The 27,929-nt window shown below is 37.1% G+C and overlaps 1 protein-coding gene across 2 annotated transcripts in view; it reads left to right on the top strand.

Annotated features, from left to right (window-relative positions):
- Positions 1 to 966: 966 nt before the first annotated feature.
- Positions 967 to 27,929, top strand: part of mier1b (mesoderm induction early response 1b, transcriptional regulator) — a 34,572-nt gene continuing 7,609 nt past the window's right edge. The window contains exons 1-11 of one of the 2 annotated variants that reach the window (XM_081373734.1): positions 967 to 1,087; positions 2,087 to 2,111; positions 2,225 to 2,325; positions 9,586 to 9,774; positions 15,672 to 15,798; positions 15,880 to 15,944; positions 16,033 to 16,105; positions 18,289 to 18,440; positions 18,563 to 18,644; positions 19,897 to 19,991; positions 21,417 to 21,544. In XM_081373734.1, the coding sequence (XP_081229860.1) occupies positions 1,079 to 1,087; positions 2,087 to 2,111; positions 2,225 to 2,325; positions 9,586 to 9,774; positions 15,672 to 15,798; positions 15,880 to 15,944; positions 16,033 to 16,105; positions 18,289 to 18,440; positions 18,563 to 18,644; positions 19,897 to 19,991; positions 21,417 to 21,544 (1,046 nt within the window). In that variant the 5' untranslated portion in view covers positions 967 to 1,078. The remainder of the gene's footprint in view (positions 1,088 to 2,086; positions 2,112 to 2,224; positions 2,326 to 9,585; positions 9,775 to 15,671; positions 15,799 to 15,879; positions 15,945 to 16,032; positions 16,106 to 18,288; positions 18,441 to 18,562; positions 18,645 to 19,896; positions 19,992 to 21,416; positions 21,545 to 27,929) is intronic. The other variant, XM_081373735.1, reaches the window with a different exon arrangement.

Raw genomic sequence — 27,929 nt, 5'->3', positions numbered from 1 at the left:
CCAGGGCACTTGGTGTAACTGGAAGTAAGGCCTCCAAACATTTGTTTTTAGATACATTTGATTTAATTCATGATAAACAATCAGTTAGATCCCAGATAACAAGGTGACATTGATACAATGTTGAGTTTTTGATCCAAACCATTATTTTTGGTTGAGATTGACATTTCAATGTTTAAATTAGCCTATGTTGGATCCGCATGGAAGCTGACAGCACATTTGCTGCCAGAATCTATCATGTGAAAGGCACATTAAAGTGTTTTTATCTGGATATAGATTACAAATGCTCTTTTTGTAAATGAAAACCCCAAACGTTCTAATCTGGTTACTAATTAAAAACATGCGTTTTTAAATAAACATAACAGCTTCAAAATATGCGTTTTCGATATGGGATTTAAATTTAATAAAGCCTATAAATAATTATGATTTACAGTCTGTGAATAATAATTATTTACATATATTAATATTTATTAGGGCCTAGTTTTTACATGGGTTTTGATTCTCATTTTGTGACTCCATGAATCAGAAAATATAACAGCCAGAAAAAAGGAGGGAAAACATGAACAAACACCTTAGTAAAAATCTTCAATATCTATAGATAGGAATAAAACTGCAAAGTTTGGCCACTGTAGCCTATGCCTATGTATGTGCTAAATGGAAATTTATTGCCTTCTCATTTTGCAAAAAAACAAATAAATAAATAAAAAAAAGCAAAAAAAAGCAAAAAACAAAACAAAACAAAAAAACAGACGCAAGTAAACAAAGTCCAATAAAATAAACACTTAAATTTGTATTTTGGATGTTTACTTTCAATTAGTCTCAAAGAACACATGTGAACAAAACTTCAATCTTCAAGAAATACATCATAATGTACCTGAAAACTGCCCCGCAAAATGAAATAAGGGTTAATTTTCATTATTTTTCATTACATTTTAAATATGTATTACGCTAAACCTAAAAACTGAACTTAGAGAGAGAGAGAGAGAGAGAGAGAGAGAGAGAGAGAGAGAGAGAGAGAGAACATCCGGGGATTACCACTGACTCCGCCCACATTCCGCTGACCCTCAGCAGCGCTGTAAATATGGCGGAGGTAAGAAGGAAATTATTTTAATTATTTTCCAGAAATAAATAACCGTTTAATAGCAGTTAACCGAAGAAATATTTTGTTAATGCATTTGAAAAATACAGAAAATCGTATATATTTCTTATTAGGTTGTGCGGTAATTTAGGTCGAAAGACGCGTTGAATTCTTTGAAATTTTATTTCTGCAAAGTTAATAGCAGTTAGCTCGCCTTCAGTTAGCCAGATACTCTATTACCACCTTACTTTAATGCATTGCCGTACATTAATTATATCTGATATATTTTCTTAAACACTGACGAGTGTGTTGATTATTTTAGCTAAATCCTGAAGTTATGGATATTTCAATACCCAGATTTGTACTTAAAAGAGTGTTCCTAATCAAGGCTAGACAAAGTATTAGCTAGACATCAGCCTTAACTTCCAAAGTCATACACACAGAGCATCTCTGATTCCTCTGGTTTTATCATGGATGTTTTAACCCTGGCCTGCTGTAAGGTTTAATATAACAGAAGGCATTTTTGTTAGTGTATAAACTAAATAAAAATAATATGGATCACTGAAAAGACAGCTGTAGTGCATCTTTTTATTCTGAATTAGGTCTGCTTGGATGCCTGCCATAGTCACCCACAGATATCTATCATAGATCATTACAATTATCAGATTTCACTGGTCATTTTGATAATTTACTGTTTTGCTTTATGCAAGTTTTACTGCTGATTTAACCACAGTCTGCATAAAAAAAGTTGTATTTTAAACTGTTTTTTTTTTATTTTATTTTTTTAAACTGTTATTTTAGTCTAGTGGTTCACAACTGACTTTACATCAGGACACAAATTTTATATCAGAAATCCAACAGCCACCCAACACAGTAACAGCACTGCCCTCATAATCAAACCTGATATCTGTTAGTTCTCCAAAAAATAAATTGTTAATCTAAATGTTACAGCATATATTTTTTCCTGCTTCTTTTTAACTTTTTATGTCTTATTTTTTATTGAATTTTTAGCCCTCCTTGGGGAGTTCAAGCCCAGGTAAGTCGTTACAATTTTTCTTATCATGGTAAAACATGTCTTTATACATACTCACGATTTGATGCCATGAGTTTTGGTTGGTTCTGACAGTGTTGATTTTGACGTGTCAACAGAGATGCTGTTGCCTGATTACGATGATGATCAAACTCCTGAAGATGAGGAGCTGCCAGAGGGAGACACTAACTTTGGCAATGAGATTGAAGAACTCGCAAAGGTTTGATCTTATCCTGATTCTCAACACGTTTCAGCTGATATTTGCTTTACATGCTTTTCAAGTAAAAAAAACAAAAAAAACAGCATGTCACAAGGGGTTAGTATAACTCAAAGGTTTTTTATTCTTTAAAAAGTTATGTTTATGGAGATGCAGATAGCAGAGAATAAACTGGGTATGTGACTGGGTGTGTGTGTGTGCAGTGCACATGGTGGTTAGGTTAACTATTTGGACTGCCTCCTTCAGTATGCGAGTACAGAATGATGCGAGTAAAGAATGATGCGTCTACTGTGCGATGCCTGTCCAGACACTTCTGGTATGGTGTGCAACCAGCTTCAATCTCCCTCTGAAATTAGTAAAATAATAATAGGAATTTAAAAAGTAGGGTATAATACACTTTTAATAAACTTTTTTATTAAATAAAAGTTCTGCATTAACACTGTTTTTCCACATGTCTTCTCAATAGTGTTGTCACGGTACCAAAATTTCAGTATTCGGTACCAATACCAGTGAAAATCCACGGTTCTCGGTACCAATTTCGGTACCAAAGCTTAATTTAGATTAAATTTACATAATTATATTAAAGGGGGGGGTGAAATGCTATTTCATGCATACTGAGTTTTTTACACTGTTAAAGAGTTGGATTCCCATGCTAAACATGGACAAAGTTTCAAAAATTAAATTGTCCGTTTGAAGGAGTATTTCTGTTCCAAAAATCCTCCTTCCGGTTTGTCACAAGTTTCGGAAAGTTTTTTTCGAGCATGGGCATGTGTGACGTCAGATGTAGCGGAAATCCTTATACGGGTCCTAAGGGCACTTCTGCCGGAAAACCACGGGCGCACGCACATCCGTAGACCAGAGCGAGAGAGCGAAAGCAGTACGCCATCAAAGCGCTATGCTCGGCTTTAGGGAAGTCAATGTCACCAAAGAAGTGGGCTTTTGGTTGCCAGGGCAAGACAACCCTGCACAGATTCCCAAAGAACCCAGGGACCAGTGGGTGAAGGTACCAGTGGATGGAGTTTGTTTTTCCAGAGCATCAACGGAGGTTGTGCAAGACTGTTTGTTCCCTGCATTTCGACGATGATTGTTTTATAAACAAAGCCCAGATCGACGGATAAAGGTGATAAAGGTTCGCGGTCGTGGTTGGAACCGGGCGGTGAGTAAAACTGCTTTAAATGTCTCTGTTTTGTTAGCTCGGCGCGTTAGCACACAGCTTTAGCTCCGCCCACACGGCCCGCCTTCAGCCGCTCGTTTTTTTCCGGAAAGACTCGGTACAGCCTATCTTTCTTTTATAAATATAATAAAACTAAAGACTTTTTGGAGATATGAAGGATGCAATACTACTCTATAGGTACTCAAGATTAACAGGAGATTGAGTGAAAATGAGCATTTCACCCCCCCTTTAAAGGTGGTACCAGTGATTTCAGACCCCAAAATATTTTTATCACATTCATCTAATCTTTCCTAACGATCCACTAGCTGCCCGCCCCATAAGCATGCCGTCAAAAAAACGCGTCTCTGTAGGCAGCCTAGGCTCTGAGATCTGCACACAAAAACAAATGGTTTAGCCAAACACTCAAAACCAAAACAAATAGTGTTCCAACCTATCACCGACAGGGGGAGGGTGTTGTGAGGTTTTGTGCTCGTGCACGGCTGCACGCGAAGTCAGAGCTGAAGAAAAAGCTGGCTCAAAACATCACAACACCCTCCCCCTGTCGGTGATTGGTTGGAACACTATTTGTTTTGGTTTTGAGTGTTTGGCTAAACCATTTGTTTTTGTGTGCAGATCTCAGAGCCTAGGCTGCCTACAGAGACGCGTTTTTTTGACGGCATGCTTATGGGGCGGGCAGCTAGCGGATCGTTAGGAAAGATAAGATGAATGTGATAAAAATATTTTTGGGCCTGAAATCACTGATACCACCTTTAAAGTGTATATCACAGTTACAAAGATGGAAACTAGTTTTAAAAACACTTTACAATAAGATTCCATTTGTTAGAAAACATTAGATAAAATGACCTAACAATAAACAATAGTTATATACTGTTGCAATTATTCTCCTTGGGGTTAATTTAAAAATACATTTTTAACCTCAAAAGTTAACATTATTTCTGTTAGCATTATTTAATGCACAATGAATGAAGTGAACAAACATGACCAATCAAGTGTTTGTATTAAATAACATTCACAAACATTAATTATTGTTGTAAAAATATATTGTTCACTCAATGTGTTATGTTAGATAACGCATTAAGTGAAGTTAATGAATGGTATCTTATTGTAGCGTTACCAAACTATACAGGAGATAAAACGTGTTTTATTTGACTTGACTGTACTTTTATTTAATCCAAAACTGCATTCATATTTAATTTTAAAAGGGCTTTTAAACCTGCTAAGAGTTATCCAGCCAAGAATAAGACTAGAACTGCTTTTCTGACGGACTGATATTAATGACGGCTTTTTATTTTTCATCTCCATAAATATATCTAGTAGTAAAGATAATGCAAGGGCTAGAAATTAATTAATTCTTTGCTAATTACTTCCTCGTCATCATGGAGAGCGCAGTTCGCACCGCTTTCTCCTTTCCACAAGCGCTTGTTCTCCCGTGGCGTCTGTCGTTGCTATGCATCCATGAACATAGGCGCGCATGGAAAAACGAGCGCGCCGCTTCTATTATGAGCGCGCATGGAAAAACGAGCGCGCCGCTTCTATTATGAGCGCGCTTGCCGCGCGCCATTTGAAATAACGAATCTGCACGCGCAAAAACATCAACACCACATCAGCAGCACCGCCAGTCGCCATGTCTCAGCGCTTTTATGAAGAGGACCCAACTGCACGCGCATCGGGCATGCACGTGCATCAAGTACCGGGTTTGTGAAAACCTGGTACCGTGACGTTTAAAAAAAATGTAGTACCGATTTGGTACCGAAGTACCGGGTCTTTTGACAACACTACTTCTCAACTCTTCTCACATACAAGAGCCTATTCCCCTCATTAAAGTTCCAGGGGCAGTGCTGCCAGATTTCCAGACATCCCACCTCTCTCCCAAAAGTCACCCACACATTGATACGGAACACAAATGAAGATATTTTTAATGAAATCTGAGTGATTCTGTCCCTCCAATGACAGCTACGCAACTACCACTTTGACGTCACTTTAAAAAAAGTTCATAAAGAGATTGTAAAACTAATCAATATGAACTGAGTGGTTTAGTCCAAATTTTCTGAAGAGACACAATCGCTTCATATGATGAACAGATTTAATTTAGGCCTTTATTCATATATATACTGAATAAACATATTCAGTTAACTGATATAAACATATTCACATGTTTTTGCAGAGTGGGATGTCTGGGATGCAACTAAATGAAAAGAAGGAATGTAATTACTTAAAAATGATTTAAATAAATGTTTTTTAGTTTATTTGAATACTATTTAACTTTAATACACTTTTGTTATTACATTATTTAAGTTAACAGACAATGAGCAGAGAGCTTAGATATAACAAGTTATGATAGAGATAATAATAGACTGGTGCAGGCATGACTTCAGAACCTGAAAGTCTAATTCGCCGCTGGTTCCTTCGAGATTTTCCTATGTGGTTTTATATTTTTCTATGTGGGTTTTTCATTTAATGAGTAAAAATAAAGCCTGTGGTAAACATAACTTGACGATACTTAGACTCTTTGTTTTACAACGTACACTGCACACACTCACACCCTAAGCTGTCTTATCTAGTTACTTATTAAAAATGTACGGTTTCAAAAATGAGCACAATTAATTTATGTTGTAGAAAAAAACATCATAGAATAATCATAATATGTTTACCACAGACTTTATTTTACACATAAATTGAAAAACCCCATTATAAAACCTCATAGGAAATTTTTGAAGGAACCAGCGGCAAAGTAGTCTTCTGGGTTCTGACGTCATACCTGCACCACTCTATATCCTGTTTGGATGTATGTACAGTATATATATTATTAGTATATATACATTAGTGCTGGGCAAAGATTAATCGCATCCAAAATAAAAGTTTGTGTTTACATAATATATGTGTGTGTACTGTGTGTAATTATTTTGTATATATAAATACACACACATGCATGTATATATTTAAGAAAAATGTGTTTAATATAAATTATATATAAATATATATACAGTATATCCATGCAAATATTTCTTAATTATATACATGCATGTGTATTTATATATACAAAATAATTATACACAGCACACACACATATATTATGTAAACACAAACTTTTGCTGCCCAGCACTTATATATAATTTTATATATATATAATATATATATATTAGTGCTGTCAATCGATTAAAATAAATTAACTAATTAATAGCACATTTTTTTCTGTAATCAATCGTGATTAAAACCTAATATTAAAGTTTATCATATATTTTTATATTGTAATAATATCTCATTTAATCTCCAAATTAATGTAGAAACAACTTACAGTAACCTGTAATTTAAATATTTGTTTAATGGCATATTTTTATGAAAGAAGGTCAGTCTCATCGACCACTAATAAACTGATGTCTCTATGAAATGTATCTTTTTTTTCTTCTCAATTTAAGCCATTAATTATAGTCATTCAGCATTACAATTACAATTTTCTTTTTACATTTATAAGACTTTAATAATATAACAACTTTTAATTTAAGTGAACATAAATCAAACTTCACTTGGGGTGGGACAAAATATCGATAGAGCAATATATCGTTGTCCTTCTCTGCAATACGAGAATCGATATGCTGGCATCAAATATTGATATTTTAATGAATAAAATAAGGCATTTTAAATAGATTTCCCTGCTCCCAACGTCGCTACTTCATGGCTCCTCGACACAAGAATGAGGCAAACGCGAACATAAGTTAACTAGCCTAAGAAAAATAGTTTTTTAATGGGATGGCGGACAGCAGTGTGAGTAAAATAATAGATGCCCCAGCCACATTTAAGTCCAAAGTCTGAACCCACTTCAGCTTTTATACCATTGATGGGACAAACAAAATCGACAGAGTACGTGACATACAAGAACTGGTACTTAACTGGTAAAAGTAAAGTGCACGGGTAATACCACGGACATTCAAAGCCACTTGCACCAAGTAATACATGATAAGAATAAATTCTATTATATTTAAATTTAGTTTAAGTTCCCCTTAGACAAAATATGACCACACCTCAGATTTGGTCCTCTAAGAAGACTGAAAAGACTGTCAAAAAACAACGTTGCATGCAGCGGCTGTGCTAGACTGGTGCTGGCTAGACAGGATTTACCATGGGTTTTCAAAATAGCGATAATCAAACTCTGTTTTAATGATAATTAAATTTAAAACGATAATGCTATAACTGTCAGGACATTTTATTGAGGTTTATCAAACTGGTAATTGTTAATTAAAAGCTATAAACAAAACAGATCCATATGACTTGGCAGCCCAAGACTGTATGCCAGACTCCAAAGCACTACCTCCACTCACATACACAATGTCCCATACATAGACATTGTGATTAGAGCTTAGATTCTCTGCCCGAGCCCGAGCCCGAGCCCGGACTCGACCCGACCCCGACCCCGGCCCCAAGGGTCGGGCCCTTGATAAAGCACGTTACGTGTCATGCGCAGCGTCTCGTCCACTCTCACTCGCAGTCTCGCACGCGTGACGCATCACACCTGCTGTGCGTGCTGTAGGCTACTATTCTGCTGCTTAAGTGCAACATGGAGCTTGAAGAAGCAAAGAAAAAAATTTAAACAGGAGAATTAACTTTGAGCAAGTTTGGAGGAAAATCGGAGGTATGGAAACATTTTAAACTAGTCGTGCGGAGTGACAATATGTGTTGGCTTTGTCTCGCGCATTAAATGCGGCACGCTGCTCGCCTATGACAGCAAAAAAAACGGGGACTTAGACGATGCACAGACACATGAAGCATTCTTGCCATGGCAGAAATTATGATAGTAGTCAGCCTCAGGCCTCAATGTCCTCTTTTGTTACTTTTCCGATCCATTCAATTATTTCTGAATAAACAAACAATGCAATTTACATGCTTCTTCCTTGTCGCATTATTCATAAGATAATTAATAAATGCACGCACATGAACTTGATAAATGTTACAGATATGTTTTACTATGCACAAAAAAATGCCTTTCCTTTACATGTGCAAAATTCAGAATTAAATGAATGTGCTGCAATTTGTACAAAAAGAGAGTCTGTAGTAGGCTAGCCTATGTGTTTTAGCCATTAAATAAGCACATTTAGTTTCAAGTTTAAGTTTCGTTTTGAAGAAAGCTTTTCTTTAAAGTGAATTTCGTTTTGTATAAATTGTATCTTAATTTTAATACATTCCAATTGCCTGGATTTAATACATAAAAAGCAATAGGCCTATAGCAGACAATATAATCATGACATGCAGTCGCCGGCGCGTCGCGGTCACTTACACCATTTGAAACTCGTAACACACGCTGTCACCGAATTTACAAATCTTGCTTGTTGCTCACACACATATTATGTTGAAGTAACATTATTAATCTTTAAGAATATTTGATTGAATGCTGAATGTTGTGCTTGTTCAATTTAATAAAATTAAAACTTTAATTGTGATAATTAAAATAACTGAATATTTAATATTGAGTGGGCAATTTTTGCTCATTTATTAATAGTATTTATATAATATATATAACTGCGCAGCTCCCCCCCTGTAGCTTAAATGATCTAGCACAGCAGCACCTGCGTTAAAAAATATTCTGGCGCCACCCCTGGTTATAACGGCCCACATATTAAAAATGGTCGGGTTTAAATCGGGCTCGGGCTCATAATTACAGTGAATGTGTCGGGCCGGGCCGGGCTCGGACACAACGTGCTCGGGCTCGGGTATGGTCGGGCTTGATTTGTTGGGCCCGATCTAAGCTCTAATTGTGATCTCATTTAAATGTTTCAAACTGAATTGAATCAACATTGAATTGAGCTGAATAACGATAGTATTATTTTTCTGTAGAGCTGATTATATCTGAACTCTTTTAGTAACTGATGAACTTTACACAGTTATTGAACTGAACTGAATCAACGTTAAACTCAATAGTGATGCTAATGTTGCTTTAATTCAGAATTTGTCCCACGTTTGATGAAGCTTGCATCATTGATCGTTATTTTCCTGTTAATTTCTGTGAAACTGATTTGAAACTGTATTGCATAAAGTGCTATATAAATAATGGTGATCATTTGGGATAATTCTGTGAACTTGATTTCTGTGAACTGCAGGAGGGAAAAATGCCCATTCAGGAGCTCCTGAGTCTTTATGGTTATGCAGGCAGTGGATCACCTGAGGAAGAGGATGAGGAATATGAGGAAGAGGATGCGGATGGAGATGAGGAGGAGGATGATGATGAAGGAGAGGATATGGATAATGATGAAAGCAGCAGAAGCACTGGAGAACTGAAGAAGAGCAAGGTCTGTCCCATAAGAAACCTATGCCCAATTATTCATATCACTTAAATGTGAGTATTAAGTTATATTATAATATTGTTGTTGAGCTCAGGATGCATACACAGCAAAAACAACCAGAACTTAAAATTGGTTCCCACATGGATTTCTAACTGGGTTCTCATAGCCCTGGAAAACACAAAGTCTGAAAATGACATAGAAGTTAAAAACTTAAATGGTTTAAGTTGGGCTGAAATTACTATTTGTAAGTCTGATCTCTAAGGGCCTGTTCACACACCTGGTCACGTCATGTGCTTTCACTGATTGGATTGGCATCTGATGTGTTAAAACAGTTCCGTTTACACTTAGCCACATTAACGTTTCTGCAAAATGAATATAAATCTGATCTTCAGTCCCGCACTATATGCAAATTTAACTGAGTTCACCTCGACGAAAGCAACAGATATGCGCTGCATTTTATTTATCATCAGCTAGTTACAAGATAAAAGGCCACAATAGGATAGAGAGTGGCATCAGCACTGGTTACAATAATTTAATCTCACTACTTCTAATGCAAACTTTCAGTTTCATTTGCGTCAGTTTGTGTGTCGGCTTGCTGAAGAGATGCTCAGCTACTCACCTGTGGCGAATGCCATGTGTGTTGCAGTAGTCAAGTCAAGTCATCTTCATTTATATAGCGCTTTTAACAATGTAGATTGTTTCAAAGCATCTTTACAGAGATAAGCGTATAATTTAAGGTAACAGAGATTGTTTTGGCTTTATAGCGGTTCTTTAATAAAGTTATTTTCCAGCTAAAGTTAGTTTTGATTGATTGGCTTCCGTCGCAATGATCATTTGTTATTAAATTAGGGGCCGCTAAGATGACACCATTCTCTCTACACAGACTTTAAATGCAAACCTGTGAGAAACGCTGATGGCGTTCACATGCACATTAAGAATTGGTTCTATAGTTATGTGCGTTTGAATATATGTGCGCAGGTTTGTAATTCCCTACAAACCAAGCCTAAACAAAGTACTGGTCTTTCCTTATAAATTTTGATACAGAATTTTATTTTGTCACTTCGGGGTAGGTACGCGAAACGAGTTTTCCCGACAACGCTTTATCTGGAGTGGTAAAGGGATCCTCCATAAGGAGAGATTAGTTGGCACTTTAGCACTGCGTTGTTATCGGGTCCAGGCGAAGGTCCTTCGTCAGATCTGGATACGACCTGGATCCGGCAGGCTGCGGGAAAACCTCGGGATAAACAAAGACACTAAAATTAGCGTAGATGCCATTCTTTTTATGATGCAACGAGTACATCAGGATTTATGGGAAGTGTTCCCGGTTCCGGCTGACCTAATCTATGCAGCCTAACATTGAATTATAGAAGTCTATAATGTATTATGTGAATGCCAGGTCAAAGAGATGTGTCTTTAATCTAGCTTTGAACTGACAAAGTGTGTCTGCTTCCCGGACAATGGTAGGAAGACTGTTCCAGAGTTTTGGTGCTAAATAGGAAAAGGATCTACCGCCAGCAGTCGATTTTGATATTCTAGGTATTATCAACTGGCCGGAATTTTGAGATCGCAATAGACGTGAAGGACTATAATGCGTTAAGAGCTCGCTCAAGTAGTGCAGAGCTAAACCATTTAGTGCTTTGTAAGTAATCAGCAATATTTTAAAATCTATACAATGTTTAATAGGGAGCCAGTGCAGTGTTGACAGAACCGGGCTAATATGGTCATACTTCCTGGTTCTGGTAAGGACTCGAGCTGCTGCGTTTTGAACTAGCTGTAGTTTGTTTATTAAGCGTGCAGGGCAACCACCCAGTAGAGCATTACAATAATCTAGCCTTGAGGTCATGATCTAATTGATAATTAGATAATTGATGAACTAATTGTTCTGCATTTGTCAATGAGAGCATATGGCGTAATTTAGATATATTTTTAAGATGGAAAAATGCGGTTTTACAGATACTAGACACGTGACTTTCAAATGAAAGATTGGTATCAAAGAGCACACCCAGGTTCCTAACCGACGACAAAGACTTAACAGAGCAGCCATCAAGTGTTAGACAGTATTCTAGATTATTACGTGTGGGAGTTTTTTGTCCAATAATTAGAATCTCTGTTTTTTTCAGAATTTAGGAGTAGGAAATTACTAGTCATCCAATTTTTTATATCAGCTATGCATTCCGTTAATTTTGTGAATTGGTAAGTTTCGTTAGGTTTTGAAGAAATATACAGCTGAGTACCGTCAGTATAACAGTGAAAGCTAATTCCATGTTTCCCTTATATAACAGGGAAACATGGATTTATTAGATATAACAGTAGCCTGTTGTTATATCTGGCTACCAGGAGCCGGTAGCCTGTAACACGTTCATGTGTTTATTGTTACTATTTTGGAAGGAGTAAAATTTACTTACGTGGCTTTAACAACCAGATGCATTTAAACTTGTCCAGTTTCGTTTGGAATGTGTCTCAAACCACCTCATGAAGTGGTTTAAGTGATCGGATGTAAATCCGTCTTTGACACCTGCCGTTTTCACAATTGGAAAGCTATCTGATCAGAGAAAAGGCTTGAAAAAGTGGAAACAGGCCTTAAAAATGGATATAGTCGACCTTTATTTATTTAGCACCTTTAAAAGAACAGAAGTTGACCTTAAAGGGTTAGTTCACCCAAAAATGTACAGTAAATTCTGTCATTAATTACTCGCCCTCATGTCGTTCCAAACCCGTAAGACCTTCGTTCATCTTCGGAACACAAATGAAGATATTTTTGATGAAATCTGCTTTCTGTCCCTCCATTGACAGCAATGTCATTGCAACTTTCATGACCCAGAAAGGTAGTACAATCATTGTTGAAATGGTCCATGTAACTACAGTAGTTCAACCTTAATGTTATGAAGCGATGAGAATACTTTTTGTGCGTAAAAAAAACGTTGGAACGACATGACGGTGAGTAATTAATGACAAAATTTATATTTTTGGGTGAACTTACCCTTTAAGTGCAAACTATTATATTTTAACATATTGAAAAAAAAAAAAAAAAAAAAAAAAACGATTATTGATGGTGCTAATTTCACATTGTGAGGAAGACAATTGAAGAGTTTAGGGCCAAGCGCAGAAATATCTTAGGCAGCGGGAAATACTCAGCAGTAACTGAGCACGAGACCTGAGCACTCTGAGCACTCTAAATTACGCCATATGCTCTCATTGACAAATGCGGGACAATTAGTTCATGCGTTCATGACCTCAAGGCTAGATTATTGTAATGCTCTACTGGGTGGTTGCCCTGCACGCTTAATAAACAAACTACAGCTAGTTCAAAACGCAGCAGCTCGAGTTCTTACCAGAACCAGGAAGTATGACCATATTAGCCCAGTTCTGTCAAAACTGCATTGGCTGCCTATTAAACATCGCATCAATTTTAAAATATTGCTGATTACTTACAAAGCACTAAATGGTTTAGCTCCACAGTACTTGAGTGAGCTCTTAACGCATTACAGTCCTTCACGTCTATTGCGATCTCAAAATTCTGGCCAGTTGATAATACCTAGAATATCAAAATCGACTGCTGGCGGTAGATCCTTTTCCTATTTAGCACCAAAACTTTGGAACAGTCTTCCTACCATTGTCCGGGAAGCAGACACACTCTGTCAGTTCAAAGCTAGATTAAAGACACATCTCTTTGACCTAGCATTCACATAATACATTATAGACTTCTATAATTCAATGTTAGGCTGCATAGATTAGGTCAGCTGGAACCGGGAACACTTCCCATAAATCCTGATGTACTCGTTACATCATAAGAAGAATGGCATCTACGCTAATTTTAGTGTCTTTGTTTATCCCGAGGTTTTCCCGCAGCCTGCCGCATCCAGGCCGTATCCAGATCTGACGAAGGACCTTCGCCTGGACCCGATGTCAACGCAGTGCTGAAGTGCCAACTAGTCTCTCCCTATGGAGGATCCCTTTACCACTCTACAGATAAAGCGTTGTCGGGAAAACTCAATTTGCGTACCTACCCCGAATTGATAAAATAAAATAAAATTCTGTATCAAAAATTATAAGGAAAGACCAGTACTTTGTTTAGGCTTGATCTGTAGGGAATTACAAACCTGCACACATATATTCAAACGCACATAACTATAGAACCAATTCTTAATGCGCATGTGAACGCCATCAGCGTTTCTCACAGGTTCGTGTTTAAAGTCTGTGTAGAGAGAATGGTGTCATCTTAGCGGCCCCTAATTTAATAACAAATGATCGTTGCGACGGAAGCGAATCAATCAAAACTAACTTTAGCTGGAAAATAACTTTAAGAACCGATATAAAGCCAAAACAATCTTACCTTAAATTAAACGTTTATCTGTAAAGCTGCTTTGAAACAATCTACATTGTTAAAAGCGCTATATGAGGATGACTTGACTTGACTTGACTTGATAGTAGAGTAAGGGTGAAGAAGGTCAAGAAAATATTGGGCCTTGTAAAATTTTTTTTTTTTTTTTTGCGCAATTTTCCACCGGACAAAATTGCGATTGTTAACTCATGATTTCTGTTCTGTCTGTGCGCACCAATCTTGCACTTCTATCTACTCCTCAACCAGACCACCTAGAGACTTCGGGTTTTCGGCATTATGTTAAGGAAGGTCTAATCTCGGGAACGCACAAAAAAAATCCAGGAAAAGATTTACTATCTCTTAGTGTTGTGATCCCATGACGTGAGAAAATTGCGCTAAAACACTCACCGAGTTTTTATTACTTTTTTTTAAATCAACTGTAAACTTCACAGTTTATCTTTTGTAGAGACACCATTACTGGGGTTAATCATGAAAATGAACACAAATCTGCTGCAGTGCATTTGTCATCTTCTTATGTATATACTGCTGTGATCACTACTAGATTTTAAAACATGGAATTTGCATTGCTTTTATCAAACCCAATTTTAGCTGGATATTTAAAAAACTGTCTTCAAGTTCAAAGGTATCGGTATCGAACATGATAAAGTGTTATAAAGCAAACTGTTCTGTTGATTTTTCTCATATCACAGATGTGAAAAAACAGCCAGTGTATGCATGTTGTGGTCCATTCATTACTCTATTGATCTATACTTGGAATTAGGCATGGTTAACTGGTTACGTTAATTGAGTGCTGATTAATCGATTAATTTTCAGGTTTGCTTGTTAAAAAGCGGTTCAGTGTTGGGGGTTCTTCATAGATAAAGCAAACATTCACTGCGAACTGTGGTAGTGTGTGTACGTACAATACAAAAACAACTATAAAAACTATAATGCTAACTAAAAAGTTTTAATAATCATTCTAATTCCATGAGAATAGGAAAGCCCACACTACAACTTAAACAATGCTGGACACAGAGGAACGATATCTTTAGAATTAATTTCAGAATGATTTTCCAGCTGATGAACGATAAAAACATTGACAGCTAATTAGAATCTAGCTTGAGCTCAAGCATTTAAAATTATTATATAACTGCTGTGCACAATTAAAAATAAACAACGTTATTGTGAGTTGGTGTGGACACTAATATATTTATCATAGTTATTTTTTATAGATATCGTTCTTGGTGTGAACAATTATCCTATTTATTTTTCTCTTTTCTCTTTATTTACAATGAAGCAGAGTGTAGTATCTAAACTGATCAAGAAAAAAAAACAGTATTGGTGTAACAGTACTGGTGTATCAGCAGCTACTCAAGGCTACGGTATCGGTATCTAACATGAAAAAGTGTTATAAAGCCATACCTATCCTTCACTGGACATTTCTAAAGTAAGGACACTCAATAGACCAGATTTTTTTTAAATATCGGTCAAAATTATGGATAGCATTTAGAATAATTTGTCAATATTTCGCAAGAAATTTTCAGTTCATTAATCTTTTACTGTGTTTTAATGATTTTTTCAGGAGGATGGAGCAAATGTATCCACAAGAATGACGAATGAGAGCCACTCCGCTGAGAGTCGAGCTTGTGCAGTAAAAGCCTGTAACACAGCTGAACTCATACGATCACAGAACCGTGGCTATTTTCAGAGTAAGCTCCTCATTTGATTTGATGTTTATCAACATAATCTTTGAATTATGCTTAAGTACTGTTTTTACGTAACCTTTTTAGATAATGAAGTTGATGAAGAGTCAGAGGAGGATGATGACTATATTCCATCTGAAGACTGGAAGAAAGTAAACACTTTCATTATCATATTTTTCTTAATGGATTTTGTCTATAATTTACCATGAAATGTTTGACAAATGTATATGTTCTTAACAGGAAATCATGGTTGGTTCCATGTATCAGGCAGAAACACCATCTGGACTCTGCAAATACAAAGACTGTGAGAAAGGTAGATTTTACATATGCTAATCTATTAAAATAAAAAATGGGTTTGGCAGGATTATACAGTACTGCACCACAACAAAAGAAACGTTTCAGGAGTTGTCAGTGTGAATCAGTCTATTGAAAGTCATTGCTCCAATAGAACTGTGAACTGTTATGTGTGACTTGTTATTCACACAACAACGTGCAGTTACATGTTATGCAAATGTTTGCTTTTTAAATTATTTAAAAAAAATATTAAATTGGGTTACAAAAATATTTGGGATCAAATATTGAATGAATCCTGTAGGAAACACTGACAACAATGTGGAGGCAAAGAACTGTACAAATCGGAGTGCATTCAAATAATTTAAAGCACAGCCAGCTGTGGATTATCCCGCTTATACCATGGTCATTTGCCAGCAAGTTAAAGACAAGTTAAAGCTGTCATTGTCATGTTTGCATCACTGACTTTGACTGGAAGGATTAAAATGGTGGTTATTTTCGTCCACTAGGACTCGTTAGATCTAGCATTCTGTCTGTTTTAAATCAGAAACAGAGATGAAGTAGTGAGGTAAGGTTACATTTATTTGATTAAATTAGCCAATGAAGAGAGGGATAGAGATGAATGTGTGAATAACCTGTGAGTTTAATTACTTTAAAAACACTTCACAATCTGCTTGCTGAGTAATTTAATTGAGCGATTCAGTAGCGAATCAAATTTATTCAAAAAAGTCACGGGGCAGCATTGACAAGCAGTTTCCTGAAACTGTTTCAGGAAACAGTTGCTCCTTTGCTCCTGAATGTTTCTGTGTGCGCAGTAGGGGCGTAACGGTTCTCTGTAAAAAATCTAACTGTACTGTTCTCCACCCACGGTTCGGCAAGCACTTGCACTTCGGTTCATCTCAAATCTGATGGCACATCTATATGCTTTGTTGAAAAAAAAAACCCAAAAAAACAGAGGTTAGGGTAATGTACGTTTCTGTCGATGGATACACATTCTGACGTCCCCTAAACTTTCCTGCGGTCTGTGTTTTTAATGTTTATCAAGCAACAAAAGACAAAGAAATCACTCACTGCTCTTGACTGAATAGCTTTTGTGACTTTAATAAGGATTCATCTTTATTTAATTTATACCGAAGATTATATGCAATGATGTTTTACATTTGATTACTTTATTCAATTTTTGTACCTGAAAACTACTGTTAGATAGCCTACCTAAATAACCTGAAAAGCACTGTTTATTTGATTTGTTTCTTTGCTCTAATTGTATTTATTTGTGTTGTTGCTTGTATGATTATTCATTCTTATTTTTCTTTATTTTTATTTGACAGTAGTCCTTTTGTCCCTGAGCATAGCACATACTGAAACCGTGACCCTAAAGCCGTGATACAAACCAAACCGTGCCCTATCATACACCCGGCGCAATGCAGTGCCAGGCGCGACGCAAGTGCGACTATAGGCGGATCCAAAACGTGCGTACACTTTGTCCTGTAGATGGTCTGCTTGCGCTTTAACCTCGTGCCTCAGAAGATCCGTTTCCTCGCTAGAGAAGCATTTCGTTTTTTCCACTTGCAAATTCCGCTGTGTTAAATAGCGAATCCGCCATGGCGCAAGCGCAACTGGGTTTAAAGGGAATGGGAGATGAGTCTCTGATTGGTTTATTGCACGTTACGCCCAAAACACACCCATTACTCATTAAGAGAATAGGGGCAACCCTTTTAAACCATGCGCCGGGTGCGCCGGCCATTTTTCCCGTTGTTAAACCAGCAAAAGTGGATTCGGACTCGCCCTAAGTGCACTTGCGCCGTGCACTTTAGACTATGCGCTTAGATCCTTAAAATAGGGCCCCTAGTGCGCAGTGCAATCTCCAATCTCTGTGTGTGAGTGATGTATTTGTGTGTGCTTAAATAAAAGCAGCGCATTAATATAGAACGGTGATTAAACTGACTTGCAACTACCTGTGCATTAAACTGTTTTAATGCACACCTTCAAGCCAATCAGAATCAAGTATTCAGACAGACCATGGTTTAGTACCATAAAAATGTTCACTGATGAAATGAGAACTGAACCAGTCATAGTATGATGTAATTTTTTAACTCATTCTTTTTATTACAAGACATTTGGAAATGGTTAGCATTTTTGGAGACATCAATATGTTACGCATTCTTGTGATATGCTTTGAATCTTTGATATCTTTATCATTCACAGTGTATGAAAATGATGATCAGCTGCTGTGGAATCCTGAAATCCTTCCTGAAAACACTGTGGTTGAGTTTCTCACTGAAGCATGTCAACGGACGGGAGAGGAGACAGGTGTAGATGCTATTCCAGAAGGATCCCACATTAAAGATAATGAGCAGGTACTAAGGACCGCCTCTGGGATTTAATAATAATAATGATAATATATTGTAATTATTTTATTTGAAATCAAATGCTGAACTGTGACATAATACACAATACAAATAGTGTTTTCTCCCCTCAGGCATTATATGAGCTGGTGAAATGTAATTTTGATACAGATGAAGCTTTACGAAGATTAAGATTTAACGTTAAAGCAGCCAGAGGTGAGCCTTACAAAGCTGTTAAATGTCATAATCGTCTTTCATCTAATGTTTGAGGCAGTACAAAACGTTATGCATTTCAACAGACTGGATTTGTGCTTTCCTTTCACACTGACAGTGTTTCTGCTGCTTAACCGCTGTGGCTCTAGAAAATGATTTCTGATAGGGATGTACCGAAACCGAAAATTCTGGATGCACTTGGCCAAAAACTGAAACTGAAAATGACCTTTTTTAAAAAGAATTATTAATTTCTCATTTTAAATTACTTTTTTGTATAATTGTATTATTATTAGACTTTTAAAGCGTAACTGTTGCCAAAAGGCAATCTAGGGTCTTTTTGTTAATCTACCCGAGCAAACTTTCGTTTAAAAGCATAATTAGAATGAAACCGCCACTTTTAAGTTTGACCATATTTTCGTTTTCGGTCAAATTGCCTTTTGAATGGGAGTGCTAGGGGCACGACTATGATAGCATCAAAATCGCTATTTTTAAAACACTAAGAAGGCTCGACACAACATGAAACTTTGCTCGAAGTATCACCCATGAACTCGAGCATTGAGAAGATTGTTTGTGTACACAGAGTTTACTAAGAAGAATTTTTTTTAACAACTCACTGTAGCTGTTGTTTCCGTCCACGCTGGCATTTTGTCAGTCAAAAATAGTTTATCTCCGAATGCGAATGAACTGACTCTGAATTTTAGTATTGTTTCTTATATGAGGATCCTTTTTCAAATACAAGGTCAATAGTGATTTTCACTAACGACAAAACAACAAATTATCCGTGAATTTATATGGAACTAAGCTTTAGGAGCTTTCCATCTTTGCTCTCCTCCCTGTTACGTTGCATTTGGAGATCGACTATGATCTTATATATGCCTATTCCGAGCTCAAGCGCACATAAAGCTTGCGTTTGTGTTTGATTGATTAGTAGTATAAACTTGATTTATGTGGATATCTGTTGAAAGATCACTGTATAGAATTAAAGTGTACAAGGACTGTGCAGTTACAAGGACTGTCTTGCAAAAAATTCAATATGTATAAGTAATTTAAAAAACATTTTGGTAACATTTGTTCAATTTTATTTTAATTGATTAATTCTGTAATTACTGACTTCTAAAAAACGGATCAGAATGTTTTAATTTTCTTTTAAAAGAAACTGAATATGTTCCATAAAAAAAAATCATTCACAATTAAAGGTTTAATCCATTGACAGCCTTAATCTTACATGTATTGCTTTGTTTAATCTTTCTTACAGAGGAACTATCTGTTTGGTCAGAGGAAGAATGCAGGAATTTTGAACAAGGATTAAAAGCTTACGGAAAAGACTTTCATTTTATCCAGGCCAACAAGGTAGTGCTCATTTTATGGCATTCATAATAACAAGTTTATTCCAATCGGCAAATCACTTCATTTGCACTTGAGGAATGTCAATCCATATTGGCCACCTTCACATTCCCGTATTGACATTTCAATGCTAATAAATGTTAAAGGTCCCATTCCATGGATTATTTTTATTATTTTATCATGTTTCCAGGGGTGCCCTTACAATATTAGTATGTTTTTTAGATAAAAAATTGTTATAATTTAGAAGTAAAAGGCATATTTCCTAGCCTGATTTCATTCCCTGGTTTGAACACCCTGTTTGAAGGGGCGTGTCTGCTGTGAGACTTCAGTGTAAACGCCCTCTGCTGTGATTGGCTGACATGCTTGCATATGAAATATCTGGCATTACATGTAGAACTATCTGGAAAACTTTTACTATTACAGCTATTATACGTTTTTACTATTACAGCTATCGGGATTAACGAATCGTGAGAAGTTTTTTAAGTATTTAGATCTATTTCAATCACATAGAAAATTGCAGTGATGGTGAGCATTGAGCAGATGACAGCCTGTTGATCGCGTGAAAGATCTTATCATTGCAACGCAGTTTCTGCACTCTCACTAATGATTTCACCAATGCAAACATGAGGCATATAAATACAGTAAGAGCTTTGTTGTGCAGTGTAACAGCGTCATTGATTTCATAACGAGTTTTGGCAAGTGTCCATATAAACTCGCGCTGTGTGTCACAGCTTGGCCGATTGGAAAGGGATTGTTCTGTGATCGCTTTCTGTATATTAATCACAGTTTAAGTAAGATTATTTTCATCCTACTAAGAGAAACGATGTGAAGTTGATCGCTACTTCCATATTAAATCACTACTTGTACTTACCGCTTGCTGGAATATAGTTGAAATTGCCCCCTTCGTCAGTATGAAACGGTGAGAGAAGCCTGCTTGATATTATCCCAGGTTAGAAAAACAGTCCGTGGTGAAATGGACAGAGCAAACTAACAACTTCGAATTAAACTTTTGCGGTATCCGATTATAGATAAACATCAACCGTCTGTTCACATTTCGCCATCAATACGCCTGTGTTCCTGTGGGCGGAGTTTAGTCTAAACACGGTTCTGGTGATGTCACTAAAGCAGGATGTAGAGGGGTGTAGTCCAATCCAGGCGTTTTTTGTAGTCAACTTCTGTTAAATAAAATATCTCGCTTGGCATTGAACTTTGAGCGTTATAATTTTACAGATATTATTTATACTCTAACAACAACATTACACACTAACTAAACTTTGAAACATGGAATCGCATGCAACGGGACCTTTAAAAAACTAAAACTAAAACTGGGGCTCTTAAATGTGTCTAGCCGTTATCTCTGCTAAATAAGTATATGGGCCACTAGATGTGGCAATTCAAACCTTGTGTTTAGCAAACTTTATCCAATTTCAGGTCAGAACTCGGTCTGTCGGAGATTGTGTGGCTTTTTATTACATGTGGAAGAAGTCGGAGCGGTATGATTTCTTTGCACAACAAACTAGGCTTGGAAAAAGGAAATACAACCTTCATCCAGGAGTAACGTAAGTATCTCTAACGTCTTGATGCAATAACAAAATAAGTTAGATCATTGTTTATGAACATTGGCTGGATTTATGCAATAGGACTGCACAACAATGGTTAAACTGATACGGTTATTTTGCTCAAATTATAATCACGATTATTGTAATTTTAAAAATATACATTTTACATTTTCATCAGAATTGTTTCACATAAGCACTTATCAAGGGAATGTCAGCTTACATGGTTTATTTTATTTCATCTAGTTTCTTAATGTATTATATTTATCATACAAATTAACACTAATTGCAGTAAGAAAACTAGTACTGGAAGTTTCTCTCAAAAGCTGAACCAGTAAAATTCCTAATATTAAAGGGCACCTATTATGCCCCTTTTTAGAAGATGTAATATTGGTCTTGGGTGTCCCCAGAATGCATTTGTGAAGTTTCAGCACAAAATACGCCACAGTTAATTTATTATAACCATTTGAAAATGTCATTTTTGGGGCCTGTTTTAAAAAGACCTGTTTTTGGTGTACCACTTTAAATGTAAATGAGCTGCATAATCCCCGCCCTGCTGGACCTAGATGATGAAGAGACTCCGGCACAGAATAAACACGAATGAGAATGGACTAAACGTATCGGAATGGTTATTTGATACATTTATGTACTTGCAAAGTTTTAATCGCGTCCCTTTTGCCATTATGGATGTGCAACACACACACACACACACACACACACGAACTGTGATAACGTTCGCGCAATTTTTTGAAACTACACACACACACACTACTGTGAAGTACAAACAAATTTTTTTACTATTTCTTAAGGGGAGGGAGATAGACGTTTATATAGCCTACTGTCTATGGAGATAGAGCAGACCTTAATTTATTTACATTTGTAAATGCTGCAAAAAAATGCCTACGTGACATAAAACTGTCTGAAGTTGTTTGTTGAGACATCCTATGACGAGTTGACGACGACAATAAATAGCATTAGACGCATTTGTTGTTGAACTTGCTGACATCGATTGAAATGACTATTTGCTCAAAAATCATAAAATACACTTACTTCTTCTGGAGGTGACGTTGGATCGCGAACTGTAGGGAACGATCCACACTCTAGTATTAACTTTGACCCTCGTTCACTAAACAGTCAGTCAGAAAATGAATCTCGTATTTAGGAAGTTTAAGTGGTGCCTTTTCTTCATAAATAGAATCCATCCGCTGCGTTTTCAGTGGCTCTGATGTCAGTGAAGACTAGTATGTCCATTCTTACATCCCACAACACACTTCTTAGGAGACATTACCGGCTGTCGAACAATGGAGGATGCAGATCACCGAGGGCGGGGTCTATGCCAAAACCAGATGTCAATCAAATCACGTCGGTGGGGCTTAGCTCATTTCTACGTCACAATGAGGAAAATCTAGAACAGGGTGTTCTGAGACAGTGCTTATGATTTATTGAGATAGTAAAAAAACTACTGGGTGGATTTTTATCATTCTAGGGTGGTTTTGCTCACACACTGCCAACACACATTTATGTTCAAACACCATGTAAAAGTGAATTTTGCATAATAGGTGCCCTTTAACTCCAATTATTCCAGATGATGTTAATAATGACTATCAAAACAACCACGGAAATGAGCTTGTATTGTGGCACAGCCGCCACAATCACAAACATTATAATAGAGATCCATGTTCAGATTTACTAAAGTTCATCGCAGATTTAGTCGCAGCAAGCAGCGCAAACGACCATGTAAAGAAGACAGACTGGCTGTATTACACTTTCATTTGAGCAAAATATCACAGTGGAGATCGCTAAACTCTAACACGCGTTTGCCGGTGTTTACAGATAATCAACGCATTTTTCCTCATAGCAAAGAGAGCATGACAATTTCGAGGTTGCCAGCAGAGCTAGACTGGAGCTAAAATTCGTCAACTAGCCTAATTAATGTAAATGTAAAACATTATTAAAGACAAGTAAGTAGTCAGTAATAAAATAGAACAAATAATCAAATTACAAATAGCACAAATAAATACAATAGAACAAAGAAAGGCTACAAATGAAATAAACAGCTGTTTTGGGGGGTTTTCAGGTAGGTCTAACAGTAGTTTTCGGGTACATAATTTGAATAAAGTAATAAAATGTGTAATAATACTGCAATTTCATTGTATAAATTAAATATAGATGAATCTTTATAAAATTACAAAAATAATAGCAGCGAGTGATTACTTTGTCTTTTGTAGTTTGATTAACAGTAAAATAAAAGACTGAATGCACGGATCCAATATAGCCTGCCCTACTGCCCTGAGTTTTCTTTATGTTCATTAAGATATAACCGACTATGTTTACCAGGATACTCGCCAAGACGGACGTTTAACATAATTTTGTATGAATTTGTCGGTTCAAGCGGAAGACGTCAAAGAGAATTCAATTCAATTCGCACTGTCTGAGGCAGCTTTCAGGGCGCGCGCTTTGGATGTTTGCGTTCATGAAACTTCTTGACCTTCAAACAACCTGTAATAATGTAGGGAACCACTTGTTATGGGTCAAGGTTATTTATTTATAAATCCCATTTAAAACAGCCTCAAGACTGACCAAAGTGCTGTACATGAGCAAAGTAAAGAAATACAGAAGATTAAAACATAAAAAGGAGCGACTATTAACATATATTAAAAGCTAAGGAAAACAAATGAGTTTTAAGAAGAGATTTAAAAACTGATAAAGAGGATGCTGCTCTAAGTTGCACTGGCAAGCTATTCCACAATCTAGGCCCCACCACCGAAAAGGCTCTATCTCCTCTATGTTTTAGTCTTGTGCAAGGGACTGTCAGTAAGTTAAGGTTACCATATCTTAAACTTCTGGGAGGATTGTAGGGACACAATAGATCAGACAGGTAGTTAGGAGTAAGGTTATGTAAGCATTTATACACAAACAGAAGAATTTTAAAGTTGATCCTAAATTGGACTGGAAGCCAGTGGAGAGGTCGCCAAATGGGAGTGGCATGATCATATTTGCGTCTATTCTTGAAATTTGGCTGCAGCATTTTGAACCAGTTGAAGTCGAGCTGCCTGGGACTTAGAAATACCATAGAACAGAGAATTGCAATAATCCAAACATGAGGTTATAAAAATGTGAATGGCTATCTCAAGAGACTTTTCTGACAAAAATGTTTTTATTTTAGATAGTAAACGGAGCTGAAAAAGCTAGAGGGAACGTCATACATTTGTCTAATATTAACCGGCTATTTAGGAAAACACCAAGGTTACGTAAACAATTAAAATACAAAACAAAATAAAAAACGAGGCAGGAAAATAGAGTATGTAATGCAAAAGGGTCAATTATTTTTATCGGCAGGTAGATCTGAGTATCATCCGCATAAAAATGGAAGGATACTCCATACTTTCTCAGAATCTAACCTAAGGGGAGCATGTAGAGGGAGAAGAGTGATGGTGCCAAGATAGAGCCCTGAAGAAGTCCAGATTCAAGGGGGGCAGCAGAGGGAAAATTGCCAATCCTGACACAGAAATATCTCTCAGATAGATAAGATTTAAACCAATTAAGAACTGAATATTTTTGCCCCACATGGGATTCTAGTCTAGATAGGGGCAATGTGTGATCGATAGTATCGAAGGCTGCAGATAAGTCTAAGAGAACTAAAATCACAGTCACCAACATCAGTAGCAACAAAAATATCATTTAAGACTCCCAACAGAGCAGATTCAGTGCTGTGAAACTGAAAAGGCTTAACCTTCTTATTTAAAAGTAACTTAAGCTGGCACAACACAACTTTTTCCTGCACCTTGGAGATAAAGGGAACCACAGAGATTGGAAGATAATTGTTTAAAACAGATGTGTCTAAAGAAGGCATCTTGAGTAGAGGAGTAACAGTGGCCACTTTCAGACATGTAGGAACAGAACCAGTTATGCAATCGTTCACACCGATTTTCGCTCGCCGACAGGTTTTGCAAGATCGCCGACAAATGCCCGAAATCATAGGCAAATCGGTGCTCATTCACGTGAGTGACAATCACACAGTGTGAATGATCAAAGACGCAATCTGAGAGAATCGCCGATCGCGCAATTCAAAATCCTGCTGTGTGAATGTGTTCTGACTGAAAACTACATCAGCGATGACCTACAGCCACTGAGAGAGCAAGATACAGGGCAGCGGGATGTTCGGGGCGGAGTTATAGACCAGAATATCCATATGTTAATAGATCTATTTACAATTATATCAAACAGGAATAAAGCACAAACATTTGCTGCACATTGCAAAATTATTTATTTACCCCCAACTCTCTTTGCAGAACACACAATCCTTGCTCCCCATGTCTCCCCAACCATTTCCTCCTGCATAATGTTTTTCCTTTTCTCATTTTCGCTGCAAATCAGCGCACAGACAATTTGGATCGCAATCTTCTTGCAGGCTATAATTTTTAATAACAATTCCAGTCTCGCGTGAGAACTCCGGTCTTACCCACGCGTGATCTTGCGTTATTTCCTTGTCACTTCTCGCGTGCGTTTGGTTGTGAAACCAGACAGATGTTAATGTCGTGGATTCTTTCTTTTGTAAAGAGCAGTGTGAAACCTCCTGTTGCCAATCCATCGTGCAGTGTGCACACAGCAGCAGCTGAATGATACCCCAGATAGTCGTGCAGTGTGAAAAGAACAGTGACCCGAGTATGAAAATCGTGCAGTGTGAACTCGGCATTAGTAAACATGTTCTCAATTCTCACAAAGATGCGTTCTGTGTCCTCGCGTCCTTCCAGGTTCGTTCTTTCAAGGTCGCCTGTCAAGACCGGTCTCCACGAGTTTAGCTTTTGGAATTGAGAAACAGCCAATGTTTTTGTATCATGTTGACAAAGTTTGGTGTGTATCGCATGAATCCTCTAGGAGCAGTATTTAAAAATTCAGAACCTGCAATTCTTTCAAACAATTACATTAAATCCAAAATAGCTGACTTCCTGTTGGTTGGAGCTAATGACTGTAATTTAGTTAGTTGTCCGGCTTGATGAGAAAAGTACAGAGTACAAGTACAGAGTTTGGTGACTGTAGGTAAGACTAACCCCACCATTTTAGTCAAAAGAGGGTGCTACAGATCCCAATGAGAATTCAGTGTTCCCCTTAATGAGAACTACGTACATATACGTGCAAATATGTATGATATATGAATTCAAGTTTTTGACTGCATTCAAGGGGGCACTACGTGAGTGCAAAAGATCATGAAAATTCAAGCATGCCATGCACCCGAAAAAGGCATAAATAAACATAAACAGCATAATAATGTTTGTGTTGACATGGAAACAGAATATATCAAAATCCTTTAATAATTTTACATTTGTATCTTACTTTTTCTCTTCTTCTTTTTTTATAGACGCGCCCCCCCCCAATACATAACAGAACCATAGAATACATAAACAGTAACCTACATACCCACTCACACCTAAAAACATAGCTACAACAGCAGCAACCAATATTTTGGAAGAGAGAATGAATGAATGGTATTGAATGAAGTTTATTTTGGATATGCCACATGGTCAGTCAATGGCTTGTTTACCCTAGATAGCATATTTTAAAGATGAGAAATGTAAATTCCAAAAGACCTAAAACTTCATAATTGTAAACAACCTTTATCCAGACGTTGTGCCGTCGATCTCATTTTATTCATTTGGAAGTAGTTCTGATTGACTCCACGTGCTTGAGCTACTCCTCACAACTGGACAAATGGATGAGGAAAGGAAGTAATATTTTGGATCGTTCATTCTGATGCATTCAGTTTAGACAGTGTGTTTGCATCTTGGTACAGACTTCCAAAGGACCCCAGCGCTAGGAACAAGTGGATGGTATATTTCTACTGATATCCTGGATTGTGTCTGAGGATTATATGTATGCTTGTTTGGAGCATTTCACTGTGGATTGTTTTCTAAACGAGGCACAATGTTATGCAGGGTTCACATACCCTGGAAATCCAGAGTTCTCGCGAGAGCACAAGTTGAATTTGCTCAGCGAGTTTACTCTGGCGTTGAGTAATGATGCTCATTAAATATGCCCTTGTATCCGAGCTGCACCAATCACATCGGGTTATCTGATATAGGCGTGCCAGAGGCGAGCTAAACAGATGATGACAGCGCTGTGACGTCGAAGTCATTAGTAAACATTGCAAGATGGCTATGGATGAACACCAGTTGTTTGAAGCGGCTTTGGCCGCTACAATGAACGAGTTAGACTTGGCTTTTTATCTAAAAGAGGAACAGAAGACGGCACTCTAATCGTTCTTTGCAAGAAGGTCATTTTTGCTGTTTTGCCAACCGGATACGGCAAGAGTCTAATCTACCAGTTAGCTCTGCTGATAACTAAGCGTATGGGGCTTGTTGTGATTGGTCGTAGTGTTATTCAATTGCGT

This window comes from Scardinius erythrophthalmus (genome assembly GCF_964197995.2).
Source record: "Scardinius erythrophthalmus genome assembly, chromosome: 9".
Taxonomy (NCBI): Eukaryota; Metazoa; Chordata; class Actinopteri; order Cypriniformes; family Leuciscidae; genus Scardinius; species Scardinius erythrophthalmus.
Note: the sequence above shows the minus strand (reverse complement) of the source record. Positions and strands in the feature narration are given on the sequence as shown.